General features: G+C 50.0%; 2 protein-coding genes across 10 annotated transcripts; one reads left to right on the forward strand and one right to left on the reverse strand.

Moving 5' to 3' along the window:
- Positions 1-235: 235 nt before the first annotated feature.
- Positions 236-2,271, reverse strand: tmub1 (transmembrane and ubiquitin-like domain containing 1). 2 transcript variants are annotated; one of them, XM_040172174.2, is made up of 3 exons: positions 2,089-2,271; positions 1,031-1,512; positions 236-924 (listed from the first exon to the last, which is right to left on the reverse strand). In XM_040172174.2, the coding sequence occupies exons 2-3, from the start codon at positions 1,486-1,488 to the stop codon at positions 573-575; spliced, it is 810 nt and encodes a 269-aa protein (XP_040028108.2). In that variant the 5' UTR covers positions 1,489-1,512; positions 2,089-2,271; the 3' UTR covers positions 236-572. The 2 variants fall into 2 exon arrangements, with proteins under 2 accessions (XP_040028108.2, XP_040028109.2); XM_040172175.2 differs by having other exon boundaries at positions 1,031-1,531; positions 2,089-2,212.
- A 900-nt stretch (positions 2,272-3,171) lies between these two features.
- Positions 3,172-12,733, forward strand: ubtfl (upstream binding transcription factor, like). Of its 8 annotated transcripts, none has more exons than XR_013467242.1 (21): positions 3,172-3,739; positions 4,817-4,900; positions 4,981-5,156; positions 6,886-6,969; positions 7,049-7,204; positions 7,323-7,387; positions 7,495-7,615; positions 7,691-7,801; positions 7,877-8,004; positions 8,083-8,224; positions 8,299-8,340; positions 8,439-8,549; positions 10,089-10,271; positions 10,372-10,500; positions 10,598-10,677; positions 11,092-11,281; positions 11,404-11,451; positions 11,563-11,681; positions 11,845-11,982; positions 12,057-12,146; positions 12,401-12,733. XR_013467242.1 is itself a non-coding variant. In XM_040172169.2 (20 exons), the coding sequence occupies exons 2-20, from the start codon at positions 4,840-4,842 to the stop codon at positions 12,464-12,466; spliced, it is 2,121 nt and encodes a 706-aa protein (XP_040028103.2). In that variant the 5' UTR covers positions 3,172-3,739; positions 4,817-4,839; the 3' UTR covers positions 12,467-12,733. The 8 variants fall into 8 exon arrangements, 4 of the variants coding, with proteins under 4 accessions (XP_040028103.2, XP_077956228.1, XP_040028104.2 ...); XR_013467244.1 differs by having other exon boundaries at positions 10,113-10,271; XR_013467243.1 differs by having other exon boundaries at positions 3,184-3,739; positions 12,060-12,146.
- The last annotated feature ends 1 nt before the right edge of the window (position 12,734 follows it).

Below are 12,734 nucleotides of genomic sequence, written 5' to 3' on the forward strand. Positions count from 1 at the left end.
TTGGGCGTAGCACTTCACAATGTAAGTAAATAGTGATGTAGATTGTCTTTGCATTAAGAATATCATTTTCTTTTTTAAAGTGATAGAGACGCTTAGTCAGGTTTGGGTCTATACATTTTTCAATATATAAGAACTCAAAATCTGCCCTAACAAATTGCAGAGTTGACTTGTCAAAGCGACGGCACTGTGGATTGTGGGTAGACAGCGGTTAGGGAACATCTGGGTCGCAGAGAACCACAAGATAAATAAATGATTTAATAGAACTTTTCTCTTCAAAACCTGTAATTGACACAAAAGACGTTCATCCAGCAGACAGATGGGTCCGGTCTACAGTCTGGTGTCGGTCCAAAACCTTCCGGACCAGACAAACCAGGAAGTAAAAGAGGCACGATGATGAGAAGCCTACAGAGAAATATGATCTAAAAAACACACCAACTCAAATCAAAGTCCTCATAGCACTCTGCATCTCCATGGCAACAGGGAAAAAAAGATCAACTATCAATGTCTGTTTCAAGTCTCAGCTGGCTCTGAGGTGACCTCACGGGCCGAGGCGGCAGCCAATCAGAAAGCAGCTAGCGGCGGTACACTCCGAAGGCCACTAGGCTGAGGAAGATGGTGACTCCGACCAGCGAGGCGGTGGCCGGGGCGGTGAAGAACTGCCTGTACTGGATCTGACAGTACCACAGCACCGACAGCATGAGGACCAGCAGGGGCACCATCAGGCTGCCCACGTTCAGAGCCACCTGCACCTGGTCCACGGGCCGCGGCCCCCCCGCGGCCCCCCGGCCGGCGTGCGGTGAAATGTGACAGTGGAGGACACAGTTGTGAACCAGGTTCAGAGAAGCCAGCGTCTGAGCGTCGTCCTGCAGCAACTGACCCTGGTAAATCAATCGGACCTGCTGCTCCTGTCCTGCAAAGTAGGTCCTGAAAGAGCAGAGGTCAACGGGTCAGAGGTATCAACAAGCATCCAGTAGTGATGATGTAGTAGTGACAGTGGTACAGGAGTGACGTAGAGGTGTAGCAGTGTTACCGTTTGATGTAGCCGATGGTGTCCTGTGGTTTGACCTGAGCTGTTCTCTCGGTGTCGTTCAGAAACTTCAGTCTGATCACCATGTTCCTCTGAGAGGATGAAGACTCTTCTTCTCCTCCACCATCTCTGTTCCTGGCAACATCATCTCCTCCTCCCGCCTCCCCGCTCTCATGCGTCCCCGCCCCCTTCTCCCCCTGGATGGAGGTGTTTGTGGGCAGAGCTTCTGTCACAGAACCGGAGGGCGAGGAGGAAGAGATGGTGTTGGTGGAGGAAGGGAGAGTGTCTTCGTGGACGGTGCTGTTCCCCGGTGAGGGGGCGGGGCCTATGGTGGAGGTGAAGAGGTGTTCTGGGGGCTCTGAGGTGCGGGTTGAGATCCAGGCGAGCAGCAGCACCAGGAGGACCAGCAGAGCGGCGAACAGCAGTGTCACCTCGTCCCCTACTCCTTCAATCAGAGCCATCGCCCCCGGCAACAGGTCACACACCTGCACAGAGAGGGCGGGGCTTAGCAGCAACACAGGTTTAGTGAGCGGTAACTGGTGTACAGTACATAAAATACCGTAACACCACTTTGACTTCATCTCATTACTATTTTGTAACAAAGTACATTTACTAGATCATCGTCATATCTTACTATCTATCTGGACCCTGAGTCTAAAATAAAAGTTTGATTACGGGCCCTTTGTGATGATTAACGACCGGTGTACTCGTACTTCAGCAGCTTTTGAAAAGCAGGACATTTAACGGTATTTGTACCAGAGCGGTGTGGTACTACTTTGAGTGCAGTGAAGGTGTGTACTTCTACTAGCGCTGCATGTTGTACTTGTATAACCAACGTGCAGCTCACGCGTGTTCAGGTGTCAGTTACCCGCAAGTCACCTCATCAGTTATTGATTCGGATCAATGTTCGGGCTGCTAAAACTCCGAGCTAACTGCTAACGGCCGCACAGGAAGTCGGCTAAGCTAGCGTTACATGCTAACAGCGTCAGTTAAGAGCTAATTAATGAGGCTACACGCGGAGGCAAAGCGCGCGTGGGCAGGAGGATAAAACAAGAACTTACTGTTTAGTTTAGAAACCTCATATCCTAGAAAGCTCATGTCACATAACGTTAGCCTGCGAGCTAATCGGCTCCGTGCACACACTTCCGGCTGCTGCCGCGGCTTCTTCTTCTGTGGTTCTGACGCTAAAGTGACGTGTTAAAGAAACAGAAATGTGTCGTCATAGATTCATACTTCATCAAGTTAATATTGACCAATCAGATGCAGCGGTCCACGAAGAGATGTGACGTGTCACTAAATATTTATTACAGATATTAACAATTAGTTTAGAAGAAGCTGCTATCATTTTTATCTAAAATATCAGCAGAATATTATTATATAAGTAGTATAATAATAATCGAAGAAAACATTTAAATTACTATGTGAATTATAAATAATGTTATATATTACAAATTATATTGATTCTTGTGTCACTGAAAATGTAAGTATATTAATGTGTAGTTTTAATATATATTAATGAGCAGTTTTAATATATTTAATGAATTTTCGTGTTTTTTTGTTTGTCTGATCTCTCCTAATTGAACCTCTGTCACGCATGCGCAATCCAGCTCAGCCGAACGTAAACGTAAATTATTTACATCAATAAACTCACAAGGATGCCATTATGTTATTTAAAGTGATCAATTAATGGTTTGTAACATACAGATACTTTAATGTCATTTCTGCTTAGTTTAACAGTCTTTAAGGACTCAAATTACTTAAACAGCATGAGAATGAACTGCGTCAATTCATTTATACATTGAAAGGACTTAATAAATATTCAACTGATTTTAAAACCCTTAAAACATGTATATTGTATTTCTAATTTAAAAATTGCTGTTATGTTAAATTGATTGTTCAGAAGTTTATGTGTGTGTATTATATCTTTTTATTTATGATGTCTTCTCTGCAGATGTTTGTTTGTAAAACAGATGTTTTACCCTAGTCTGATTGTTTCCACGGCTTTCATTTTACAAAATTAGTCCATGTTCGAACAATTTGTAAATGCAGTTATTAAGAAGATATCGAGAGGCTTTTAAAATCGTGTGTTGCTTTACTGAGTAAATTAAATGTGGCCATGTGGCTGCTGGCTGCGGTTCTTCCGCCTTCTCCTCGCCGCTGATGTCCCGGGAAGAGACTTGACAGCCGGCCGCTCGGCGGCCTCTGGCCCCCCCTGTTGGAACCCGGGGTAGCAGACGGCCGCTCTCCCGGGTGGCCCCTCGGTGCCTCTATCTCCGGTCCCCGGTCCTTCCATCCCCGGTTACACGTTCCCTCTGACTCCGGTTCCCGATCTCTCGATGCTCCGTGCCTCACATTTGGACCAGAACCAAAGTCCGAAGGGAAGATGCGCGTTGTTGTTTTATCACATTGGGACATGTTGTTGTAATAAACCATAAAATGATGATGGTGGTGACATGTATTCACCGGGTTATGGAGCGACTTTCTGCCCCGTCTCTGGTTTCAGCCTTTGTCCTCTCCCTTTCCTCCACGAGTTCCTCCCCCTGCGGCGCGGGGCGGAGTTTCACACCGGACTAGACGCTCCTTTTGTCGGGTTCGTTCCGAGCTGACTCCCCGGGTCTGACGGCGGAAAACAACCCACTTAGAGAGTCCAAACCGAGCCACCGGACCACAGCGGCGCGTGGTGTTGGCCCGGCTCTGTGCCCGGACCCGAAGGTGAGCGTTCGTCTGTGGTTTCGGACACATTTGAGGGGTTTTTTGCTCGCCCGTCCCCGAGTCAGCGGACCATAGATGGCGGCTCCTCGGTGGAGCTTGTGGGGCAGCGGCGCGTCGCTGCTCCGCTCCGCAAACAACGCATCGTGTTCTGGCAACGTTTGAATCCTCGATTCAACCACCGGAGACCCGCACGTCGAAGGATTTTAACGTCGTTTCGCCAGTTTTTATTCTAAATGACCAATGTTCCGCTGCACGTGTCAACTGTTTGTGTTTTTGAAACAAAAGCTATTCGGTGAGTTACGTTTTTTATTTGACTTGTTTTGTTGAAGAATTGCAGTTTCCAAATTTCCCCTAAAATGGTTTCACGCCGCTCGTGTCAGCGGAAGCTACGTGGTGACTCCTGCCGGAGGAGGGACGCCATTACCGGGCAGCTGGAGCCCGACGGCCCGCTGGCTGCGCTCCACGCCGCCGCTCACAGAGACGCGACGCGGACGTTTATGTGCGGGGCGCGTGAGACGCGGACGTTTATGTGCGGGGCGCGTGAGACGCGGACGTTTATGTGCGGGGCGCCGTGAGACGCGTGCCGAGGCGTGTCAGTGGTTCGGGCCGGTAAACAGCAGACTTGTGCGGAGTCGTTTCGCGGCTCTCTGCGTGCTTTATTTAGTCACGGAGCCAGTTTTTAAACTGATAGAAAGATATTCGAGGCTTTGTGTGTTTGATACGAGCGGGCTGAATATTCACTTCTCAGTGCGTTGGATTTAAATTGAATGATCTTTCAATGGAGTTTGGCGGAACTTTGTGGCGCAACGCAGACTGCCGCCGAGTGACCTGCGGTCCGATCTGCTCCCACTTCTCCAGCGGGAATCGAACCCTCGACCCGCAGCTTGTCAGTCAGGGTCCGGGCAGGCCGGGATCAGAGCCCCTCTGAGACCCCGTCACCCGGGTGGCTTTATGAGCCTAATATCTGATAACACATCATGAGGATCAGCTGACATGACAAATGCTGATGAGGATCACGTGATGCGGTTGAAAGCCACGTGGCCCTTGTAATGTGTGTGTTTGTGTGTCTGTGTGTAGACGGACTGCTCTCGTCCTGCTGCATGATGAATGGCAGCAGCAGCGTCTCGGCAGCTCAGAGCTCCAGGATCAAAAACGAACCAGGTAACCTTTGACCTTCTGTGACCATCGACACCTGCGGCCTCAGCTCACGTGTGTGTGTGTGTGTGTGTGTGTGTGTGTAGATGATTGGACAAAGGAGGACTGTCTGACTCTTCTGGAGAAGATTCACTCCCTGCTGCCGGACACAGACAGCATGAAGTATAAAACCACAGAGTCACACTTTGATTGGGGGAAAGTTTGTTTCGGCAGCTTCAGCGGAGAAATGTGTCGGCAGAAATGGCTGAGAGTTTCATCTGAGGTAAGAAAGGCTGCTTCCTTCTGAGAACCAGGAGCTGTTTATGTGCACATCGTTAGTCATTTCTTTGTTGCAGTTCAGAAAAATAAAATACAAATATACAAGCAATGTAGACCGATAAGTACCGTGAAACGTACTGTATGTTGGAGTACTGTGCAAATGTCCTTTATTGTTTCCACTGTCCCAACAAGAGAGACCTTACCAGGAGACGAGTCAGACCGGTTAATGAGCGCTTTGTGTGGCGCGAGTGGATTCCACTTTGTCAGTGCACACAGTACCGGTTCTGAGACAAGAAAATGAAGTTTAGCATCCAACCAATTGTGCAATGAGAGTACATATGTATATAAATAAGAAGAATGAACGTACAGTATGAAATATATGTGGAGTAGTATATGTACTGTACATTGTGCAGCAAGGTTGTAAATATGAATGGCATCCATCCATCTTCAAACCGCTCATCCTGCACACGGGGTCTTGGGGGGCTGGAGTCCATCCAGCAGACTTCATGTGATAGACGGGTTCATCCTTGACGGGTCACCAGCCAATCACAGGGCTACACAGAGACACACAACCACTCACACACCTACGGGCCGAGTCTCCAACCAACCTGATCCCCAGAGCAGGTCTCTGGACTGTGGGAGGAACCCAGAGAACCCGGAGAGAACCACACAGACACGGGGAGAACATGCAGACTCCACACAGAAAGGCCACTGGGCCGAGTGGAACCAGGACCTTCTTGCTGTGAGGCGCCGGTGACTACCCGCCACGCCGGTGACTACCCACTCGTGGTGCAGAGTTCAGCAGGGTGACAGCGGCAGGAAAGAAGCTGCTCCTGGACCTGTGGTTTGGGAACGGAGGGCCTGTGGCGCCTCCCAGAGGCGATGGGGGCAAACAGTCCATGGCTGTGGTGAGAGTCGTCCTTCACGATGCTGCGTGTCCTCCGCAGACGTCGTTTGTGCTGGACAGTCTCGATGGTGGGGAGTGAGGAAGCAGTGAGCAAGTACCACACCGTGATGCAGTTGAGGATGCTCTCGATGGTGCAGTGGTAGAAGTTCACCAGGACGTGAGGGGACAGATGAGCCTTCTTCAGTCTGCTCAGGAAGAAGAGATGCTGGTGAGCAGCTTCAGGGTTCTGGAAGCGAAGGAGTCCTGCAGGGACGGCAGATTTCAGCCGATCAGCCTCTCTGCAGAGCGGAGGACACGCTGCAGCCTGCCCTTGTCCTTGGCTGTGGCTGCAGCGTACCAGACGGTGATGGAGGAGCAGAGGACGGACTCCATGATGGCCGTGTAGAAGTGGACCATCATCGTCTTTGGCAGGTTGAATTTTGAATCAGACAGGTGCTGATGGTCCGAGAGGCTGAGACATGTTTCCTCAGCCTCACATGCTGCTTCCTGTCAGACAGGAAGTCAGTGATCCACTTGCAGGTGGAGTCGGCACGTGTAGCTGAGTTAGTCCTGCAGCACAGACGGGATGATGGTGTTAGATGCAGAGCTGATGTCCACAAACAGGATCCTGGCGTATGTTCCTGGGGAGTCCAGGTCGTAACGTGTCCTTACATCTAGTAAGGACCTAGAGGTCTTATGAGACCTTATGAGGTCTTATTGGTTCCTGGTTGGTTATCAGAACTACGTTCATGAAAGAAACCCACCGGACCTTCATGAAGCCGAGACGTGGTTACAGCCTCCAGCCTATGAGCAAGGCACACAACAACCACATGTTTCTGTGTTTCAGGTCCGTAAGTACAGAACGATGACCGAGCTTATCGTAGACGCCATGGAGTCGGTCAAGAATCCGTACAAAGGAAAAAAGCTAAAGGTGAGTCTGACTCTTCTGATAAGAAAATGGTGTAGAAGACTGTGGATTTCATCTGACCTTTGACCTTATGTTCAAATAGACTCATCCAGATTTCCCCAAAAAACCGCTGACTCCGTACTTCCGCTTCTTCATGGAGAAACGAGCCAAATACGCCAAAATCCACCCGGAGATGAGCAACCTGGACCTGACCAAGATCCTGTCCAAGAAGTACAAGGAGCTGCCCGACAAGAAGAAGGTGCGGAGCTTCTCCTCGCCTCATCCCAGACCAGCAGGGCTGCAGAAGGCCGACAGATATGTTACATAGTCATGCTATGTCCTGTTCCTAAACAATGACTACAATGTGGTGTTTACAGCAAAAGTACATCACAGAGTTCCAACGGGAGAAAGAAGAGTTTGAGAAGAACATGGCTCGATTCAAGTAAGCTTCAAACTCGCTACAACTCACTTAGTGAGAAAAGTTGTTACTGTCTGGTGTTGGTGTTTAGCATTTAGCGTGTAGTCAAGCTAACGTCAGCTGACATGCAGAGAGGAACATCCGGAGCTGATGGAGGAAAGGAAGAAGTCCGATCTGCCGGAGAAACCCAAAACTCCTCAACAGCTGTGGCACAACCACGAGAAGAAGACCTATCTGAAGCTGCACCCGGAGGTACACCCCCCCACACACCCCCACACACACTGAGAAGATGTGGATGACGTCAGTAGAACTGTTTGTTGCTCATAGGTGAGTCAGAAGGAGCTCAAGGAGGCTCTGAGGAGACAGTGGTCCCAACTGTCTGACAAGAGGAGACTCAAGTGGATCAGCAAGGCTCTGGAGCTTCAGAAGGATTACGAGGTACCGGAGAAGACCAGACCGACCCTCTCTGTCCCCTTTCTGTTGATATCCGCCCTGATAATCCCGTGTGTGCAGGGCAGTATGAGAGCGTATCACGTCGCTCACCCAGATGTGACCTCTGATGATCACGTCCGGTCCGTCCTAACTAAAGCAGAGAGACAGCTGAAGGACAAATTTGATGGACGGCCAACAAAACCTCCACCGTGAGTCTTTGACTTAATAAGTCATACCCAGCGTAACCCTAACCAGGACCGGGCTGACCTTTGTGTACCTTGTGCTAGGAACGGCTACTCGCTGTACTGTGCCGAGCTGATGGTGAACATGAAGGACGTCCCCTGCACGGAGCGCATGGTGCTCTGCAGCAAACAGTGGAGGATGATGACACAGAAGGAGAAGGACATGTTCCAGAAGCGCTGTGAGCAGGTCGGTATCATCTCGCCACCGTGCACTGTCCTCTGTTTGAGAGGCGCTCTCACTTCCTGTTTGTGTATCACCAGAGAAAGAAGCAGTACGACGTGGACCTGCAGAGGTTTCTGGAGGTACGTCCGTTTCAGAAGCTCCAACCAAATAAAAGGGAATGTAATGAGCTCCAAAGATCACATTGGCTTGTCGTCATCAGGTGGACTTTGTGTTTTAGAGTCTTCCAGACGAGGAGCGAAACAGAGTCATGGGCGAGGAAAAATTGGGAGGAGCCAGAGCGGGAGGGGGCGTGTCCGCCAGCCCACACAGAGCCAAGTCTCCGGCCAAGGTCAGAACCTTCTTCTTCTCCTCACAGCCAGCAGCTGCACACAGCCATAGATATAGATGCTTCTATAGATAGATACTCATCAGCCATTCTATTAGGTCCACCTTCCTGGGAGAAGGTTGGACCCCCTTCTTCAGAACTGCCTTAGTTCTTTATTTTTATACTTTCAACGGAGTATTAGAAGCTTCCTCAGAGATGCTGGTCCATATTGACATGATAGCAGCAGTTGCTGCAGGTTTATCGGCTGCACATCTGTGATGTGAATGTCCCGTTCCACCACGTGCCAAAGGTGCTCTGCTGGATTGAGATGTGGTACCTTGAGGCCATCGGAGTACAGGGAACTCATCGTCATGTTCAAGAAACCCCATGAGATGATAAGAGCTTTGTGACGTGGTGCATCATCAGAAGATGGTACACCGTGGTCCTAAAGGGATGGACATGGTCCGCAACAATAGGCAGGCTGCAGCATTTAAACCATGCTTGATGGGTACTACGGGGCCCAAAGTGAGCCAAGAAAATGTCCCCCCTCCATCACAGCAGCCTGAAGCGTCGGCACGAGGCAGGATGGATCCAGGCTTTCATGGTTACTCCACATTCTGACCGACCATGGAACGTTTGTCCAATCTATTGTCCCCTGTGGTGAGCCGGTGTGAGTCTGTTTCCTGTTGGTCGCTGACCGGAGGGGCCCCTGGTGTGGTCTTCTGCTGCTGCAGCCAGTCTTCTTCCAGGTTCCACGTGTTGTGCGTTCCTTGGTGGTAACGAGTGCTTATTTGACTTCCTGTTGCTTTCTATCACGTGGAACCAGTGTGCCTGTTCTCCTCTGACCATCAACAACTGCTGCTCACTGGATAGTTTCTCTTTTTGGGAGCAACCTCTGAACCACAGAGGTTGTGTGTTTGGATCCCAGTAGATCAGCAGTTTGTGACGTTAAAGTCACTACGGATATATATATATATATATATATATATATATATATATCCGCGCATATATATATATATATATATATATATGCGCTTAGTTTCTGGGCCCAAGCGGGTCTCTTCTTCTGATTCAGCCTCTGAACAGGAGATGTTGATGTGTCTGCTACCTAAACTGTGAGGAGTTTTCTGAGGCTGGTAACTGGACTCCTCTTGGTCTCCCTGTCCTGGGGGGTCCTCATGTGAACGACTTTCACCAGTCGTTGATGGTTACCATGACCATTCAAAGTTCTTGAAACGCTCCGGCTGCCCTGATGGACTGTCCTTTCTCTCTCTACTTAGTTCAGTGGTTCTATAATCTGGATTAGAAGTATAGTGGAACAACACAACTGATGCTCTCAGACACCTTAAGAAGGCAAGAAGTCCACTAATGAACTCTAGGCACACCTGTTAATGGAGAACCTTCCAGGTGACTCCCTCATGGAGCTGGTTGAAGGAAGGCCAAGAGGCTCCAAGCTGGCAAAGCAGGAAGAGGACAAGGCATGTAAATAAAGACAGGGTGTCTCCAAACGTTTGACCGGTACGGTAAATATCTATAGATGTATCTTTCTATCTCACCCCTCAGGTGGTGTCGCCCCTCTTATCGCAGGAGCGTGGTCGGGAGGCGGAGCCAGAGACATGGACACCGGGTGAACAGACGAAGGACAGACGGGACGGGAAGAAGACCGGGAAGCTTCCTGAGACACCGAAAACCGCCGAGGAGATGTGGCAGCACAGCGTGATGGGCGACTACCTGGCTAAGTACAGAGTGAGCGTCCTTCACCCTGCAGACTTCAGTTAGTGTGATGAGAGGATCACTCCTCCTCAGAGTTCATATCGGGGTTAAAGGTGGTCATGTGACTCCACAGAGCGACCGCAGGAAGGCGCAGGCGGCCATTGAGGCCGCCTGGAAGTCGATGGAAAAGAAGGAAAAGATTCCTTGGATCAAGAAGGCAGCGGAGGACCAGAAGCGTTACGAGGTTCAGTACCAACCTGCGGTCAGTGAGCGCCACACACACACACACACACACTTAAAACATTTAACTTAATCAAGCACACGTATCTGAGGATGTCAGCCGCTTGTGTCTCATGCAGAGGGAGCTGTTGGAGACGAGGACTCCACCTGCAGCTCAGAGGAAACCAAAGTTCAATGGAGAACCGAAGAAGCCTCCTGTGTGAGTGACACCGATCACATGACTCCCACTGTCACATGACGGCTCTGCAGCCTGACGTCTCCGTCCATCACAACTACGCAGCTTGGATTCGATTCACTGAACAGCACTTTGTATTTTCCTCATCAACTCCCCTAACCACCTTTCCTTGACCCTGTGACCTTTTCCACAAAGGTCAAGGAATAGATGTTAAAAGGGTCCTAGTCGTTAAAAGGGAATAACAAGTCAACGCATGGGAGCAAAGTGATCGCTTCATATTTACACCATTTAAAGCACTCACACACTGACCTCTGACCTCTGGGGGGGTGGGGGGGGCATTGAGATTGGGCCTAAAATGTAGTTGCTCTAGTTACTCAGAGCTTATTTTAATATTTTGGGAATTAAAGCCAACAATTGAATGTATTCATTTTAAACCAGGAGCGGCTATCAGATGTTCTCCCAGGAGCTGCTGACCAACGGCGAGCTGAACCACTTCAGCCTGAAGGAGCGGATGGTGGAGATCGGCAAGAGGTGGCACAAGCTGAGCCAGACTCAGAAAGACAAGTACAAGAAGATGGTGGAGGAGCAGCAGGGGGAGTACAAGGCCGAGCTGGAGGACTGGGTCAAGGTAACCAACGCGGTCTACGGTGCAGCACCCGTTGTTCTTGAGCTTTCTGAGCGGTGAAGATGATTGACAATATATAACGAGAGGTCAGAGCCCATCACAGCATGTGTCCTTCTTCTCTCCAGTCTCTGTCTCCTCAGGACCGAGCCGTCTATAAGGAGTTCTCCTCCTCGGTGAGTTCTCTTCTTGATGGAGGATCCTCTGAGGGTCGAAGGTCCACGTGACCGTAAAAAACCCAACAGGCTCCATCTGGATGCAATAAACACGTTTGTTCTGCTCCCCAGGCCTAGAAATAAAACGAGACTATTAGTCGCACAAGCTAACCGCTACTTATCCGACGGGTCTGGAGCGAGTGTCTTCTCTAGCGAACGCGTCGAGTCGCTCCAGGCAAACTTTCCCCTCCGTGAGTTAGTTCTTCTCACAGCTAGCTTCACCGCGTGGACGTTGTGTTCGTCCCGCAGGAATAAGTCATCATGCACCGAATAGAGCTGTTGTTTTTCTATCAGCTAACCGGAATTTACTCTTAAACCACAAAGCTGTAACTTCTTCTTTCTTTGCTCCATCAGAAGCGTCGCAGCACCACTAAAGTTCGCAGCAGTCCGCTCGCTAAAGTCTGCGTGACGGCGAAGGGAAAGGCCGCCGGTACAAGAGCCGCAACGCAGCCGGTCGGGGTCACCAAGAGAGCCATGGCGTACCGCGCCAAGGTAACCGATGCACCGCGACACGCCACCCCCCCCGGGACAACACGCTACAACACAATGTGCTCTGTGTCTTGCAGCAGGACACGTCCGACTCAACGGGGAAGAGTGAGTCGTCGGACTCTGATGACGACGATGAGACGTCAGGAAGCTCAGACAGCGACGACGAGGTGAAAAATATGAAGCCTCTTCGGCTCTTTTCAAAAGACCCAGATTCGGGGTCAGTCCCTGAGCCCTGAACGCCGCGGTAACAGCGGTGACACGTTGTCATGGGCTGTAACTTGTTGGCCAGTAGCTCACGACTAATCTCATAACACCAAGATCACCTTTTAATTAAACTCTTAATATTTTGAAATAAATGATCATGTCAAAAACAAAATCCATTGGCAACCATCTGAAAGTATTTCACCAAATGTTTCCTCAGAACGATGATGATGATGATGAAGATCGGAGCTCCTCAGACGAATCCAGTGACTCAGACTCTGACTAGCTCGGCCCCCTTCCCCTCATTGGAGAGGACAGGCTGTGCAGGCCACGCCTCCTCACATGCCAATCATCCAGGCAGACCAATGAGAACGGTTGACCTCAGTGGTCCCGCCCTCGGGGGGGGGGGGGGGGGGGGGGGCGTGGTCTGTTACTCGCATGGAGTGTTTTTTTAGATCCGGTGGGCGGAGACTATTGTTACCGCTGAGGGAGGAGCCAGTGTTCAGCCTCCAGCCCGAGAAAATTATTAACAAATAAATGCACTTTTTTCTCAT

This window comes from Gasterosteus aculeatus, chromosome 3 (genome assembly GCF_964276395.1).
Source record: "Gasterosteus aculeatus chromosome 3, fGasAcu3.hap1.1, whole genome shotgun sequence".
Lineage (NCBI taxonomy): Eukaryota > Metazoa > Chordata > Actinopteri > Perciformes > Gasterosteidae > Gasterosteus > Gasterosteus aculeatus.

Excerpts from the sequence above, each read along its gene's own strand:
- tmub1 (XM_040172174.2), bottom strand. The coding sequence starts at position 1,488 with ATGGCTCTGATTGAAGGAGTAGGGGACGAGGTGACACTGCTGTTCGCC. Across the intron at positions 925-1,030 it reads ACCATCGGCTACATCAAACG|GACCTACTTTGCAGGACAGG; the intron begins GTAACACTGCTA and ends CTGCTCTTTCAG.
- ubtfl (XM_040172169.2), top strand. The coding sequence starts at position 4,840 with ATGATGAATGGCAGCAGCAGCGTCTCGGCAGCTCAGAGCTCCAGGATC. Across the intron at positions 6,970-7,048 it reads ACAAAGGAAAAAAGCTAAAG|ACTCATCCAGATTTCCCCAA; the intron begins GTGAGTCTGACT and ends ATGTTCAAATAG. Across the intron at positions 7,388-7,494 it reads AAGAACATGGCTCGATTCAA|AGAGGAACATCCGGAGCTGA; the intron begins GTAAGCTTCAAA and ends GCTGACATGCAG.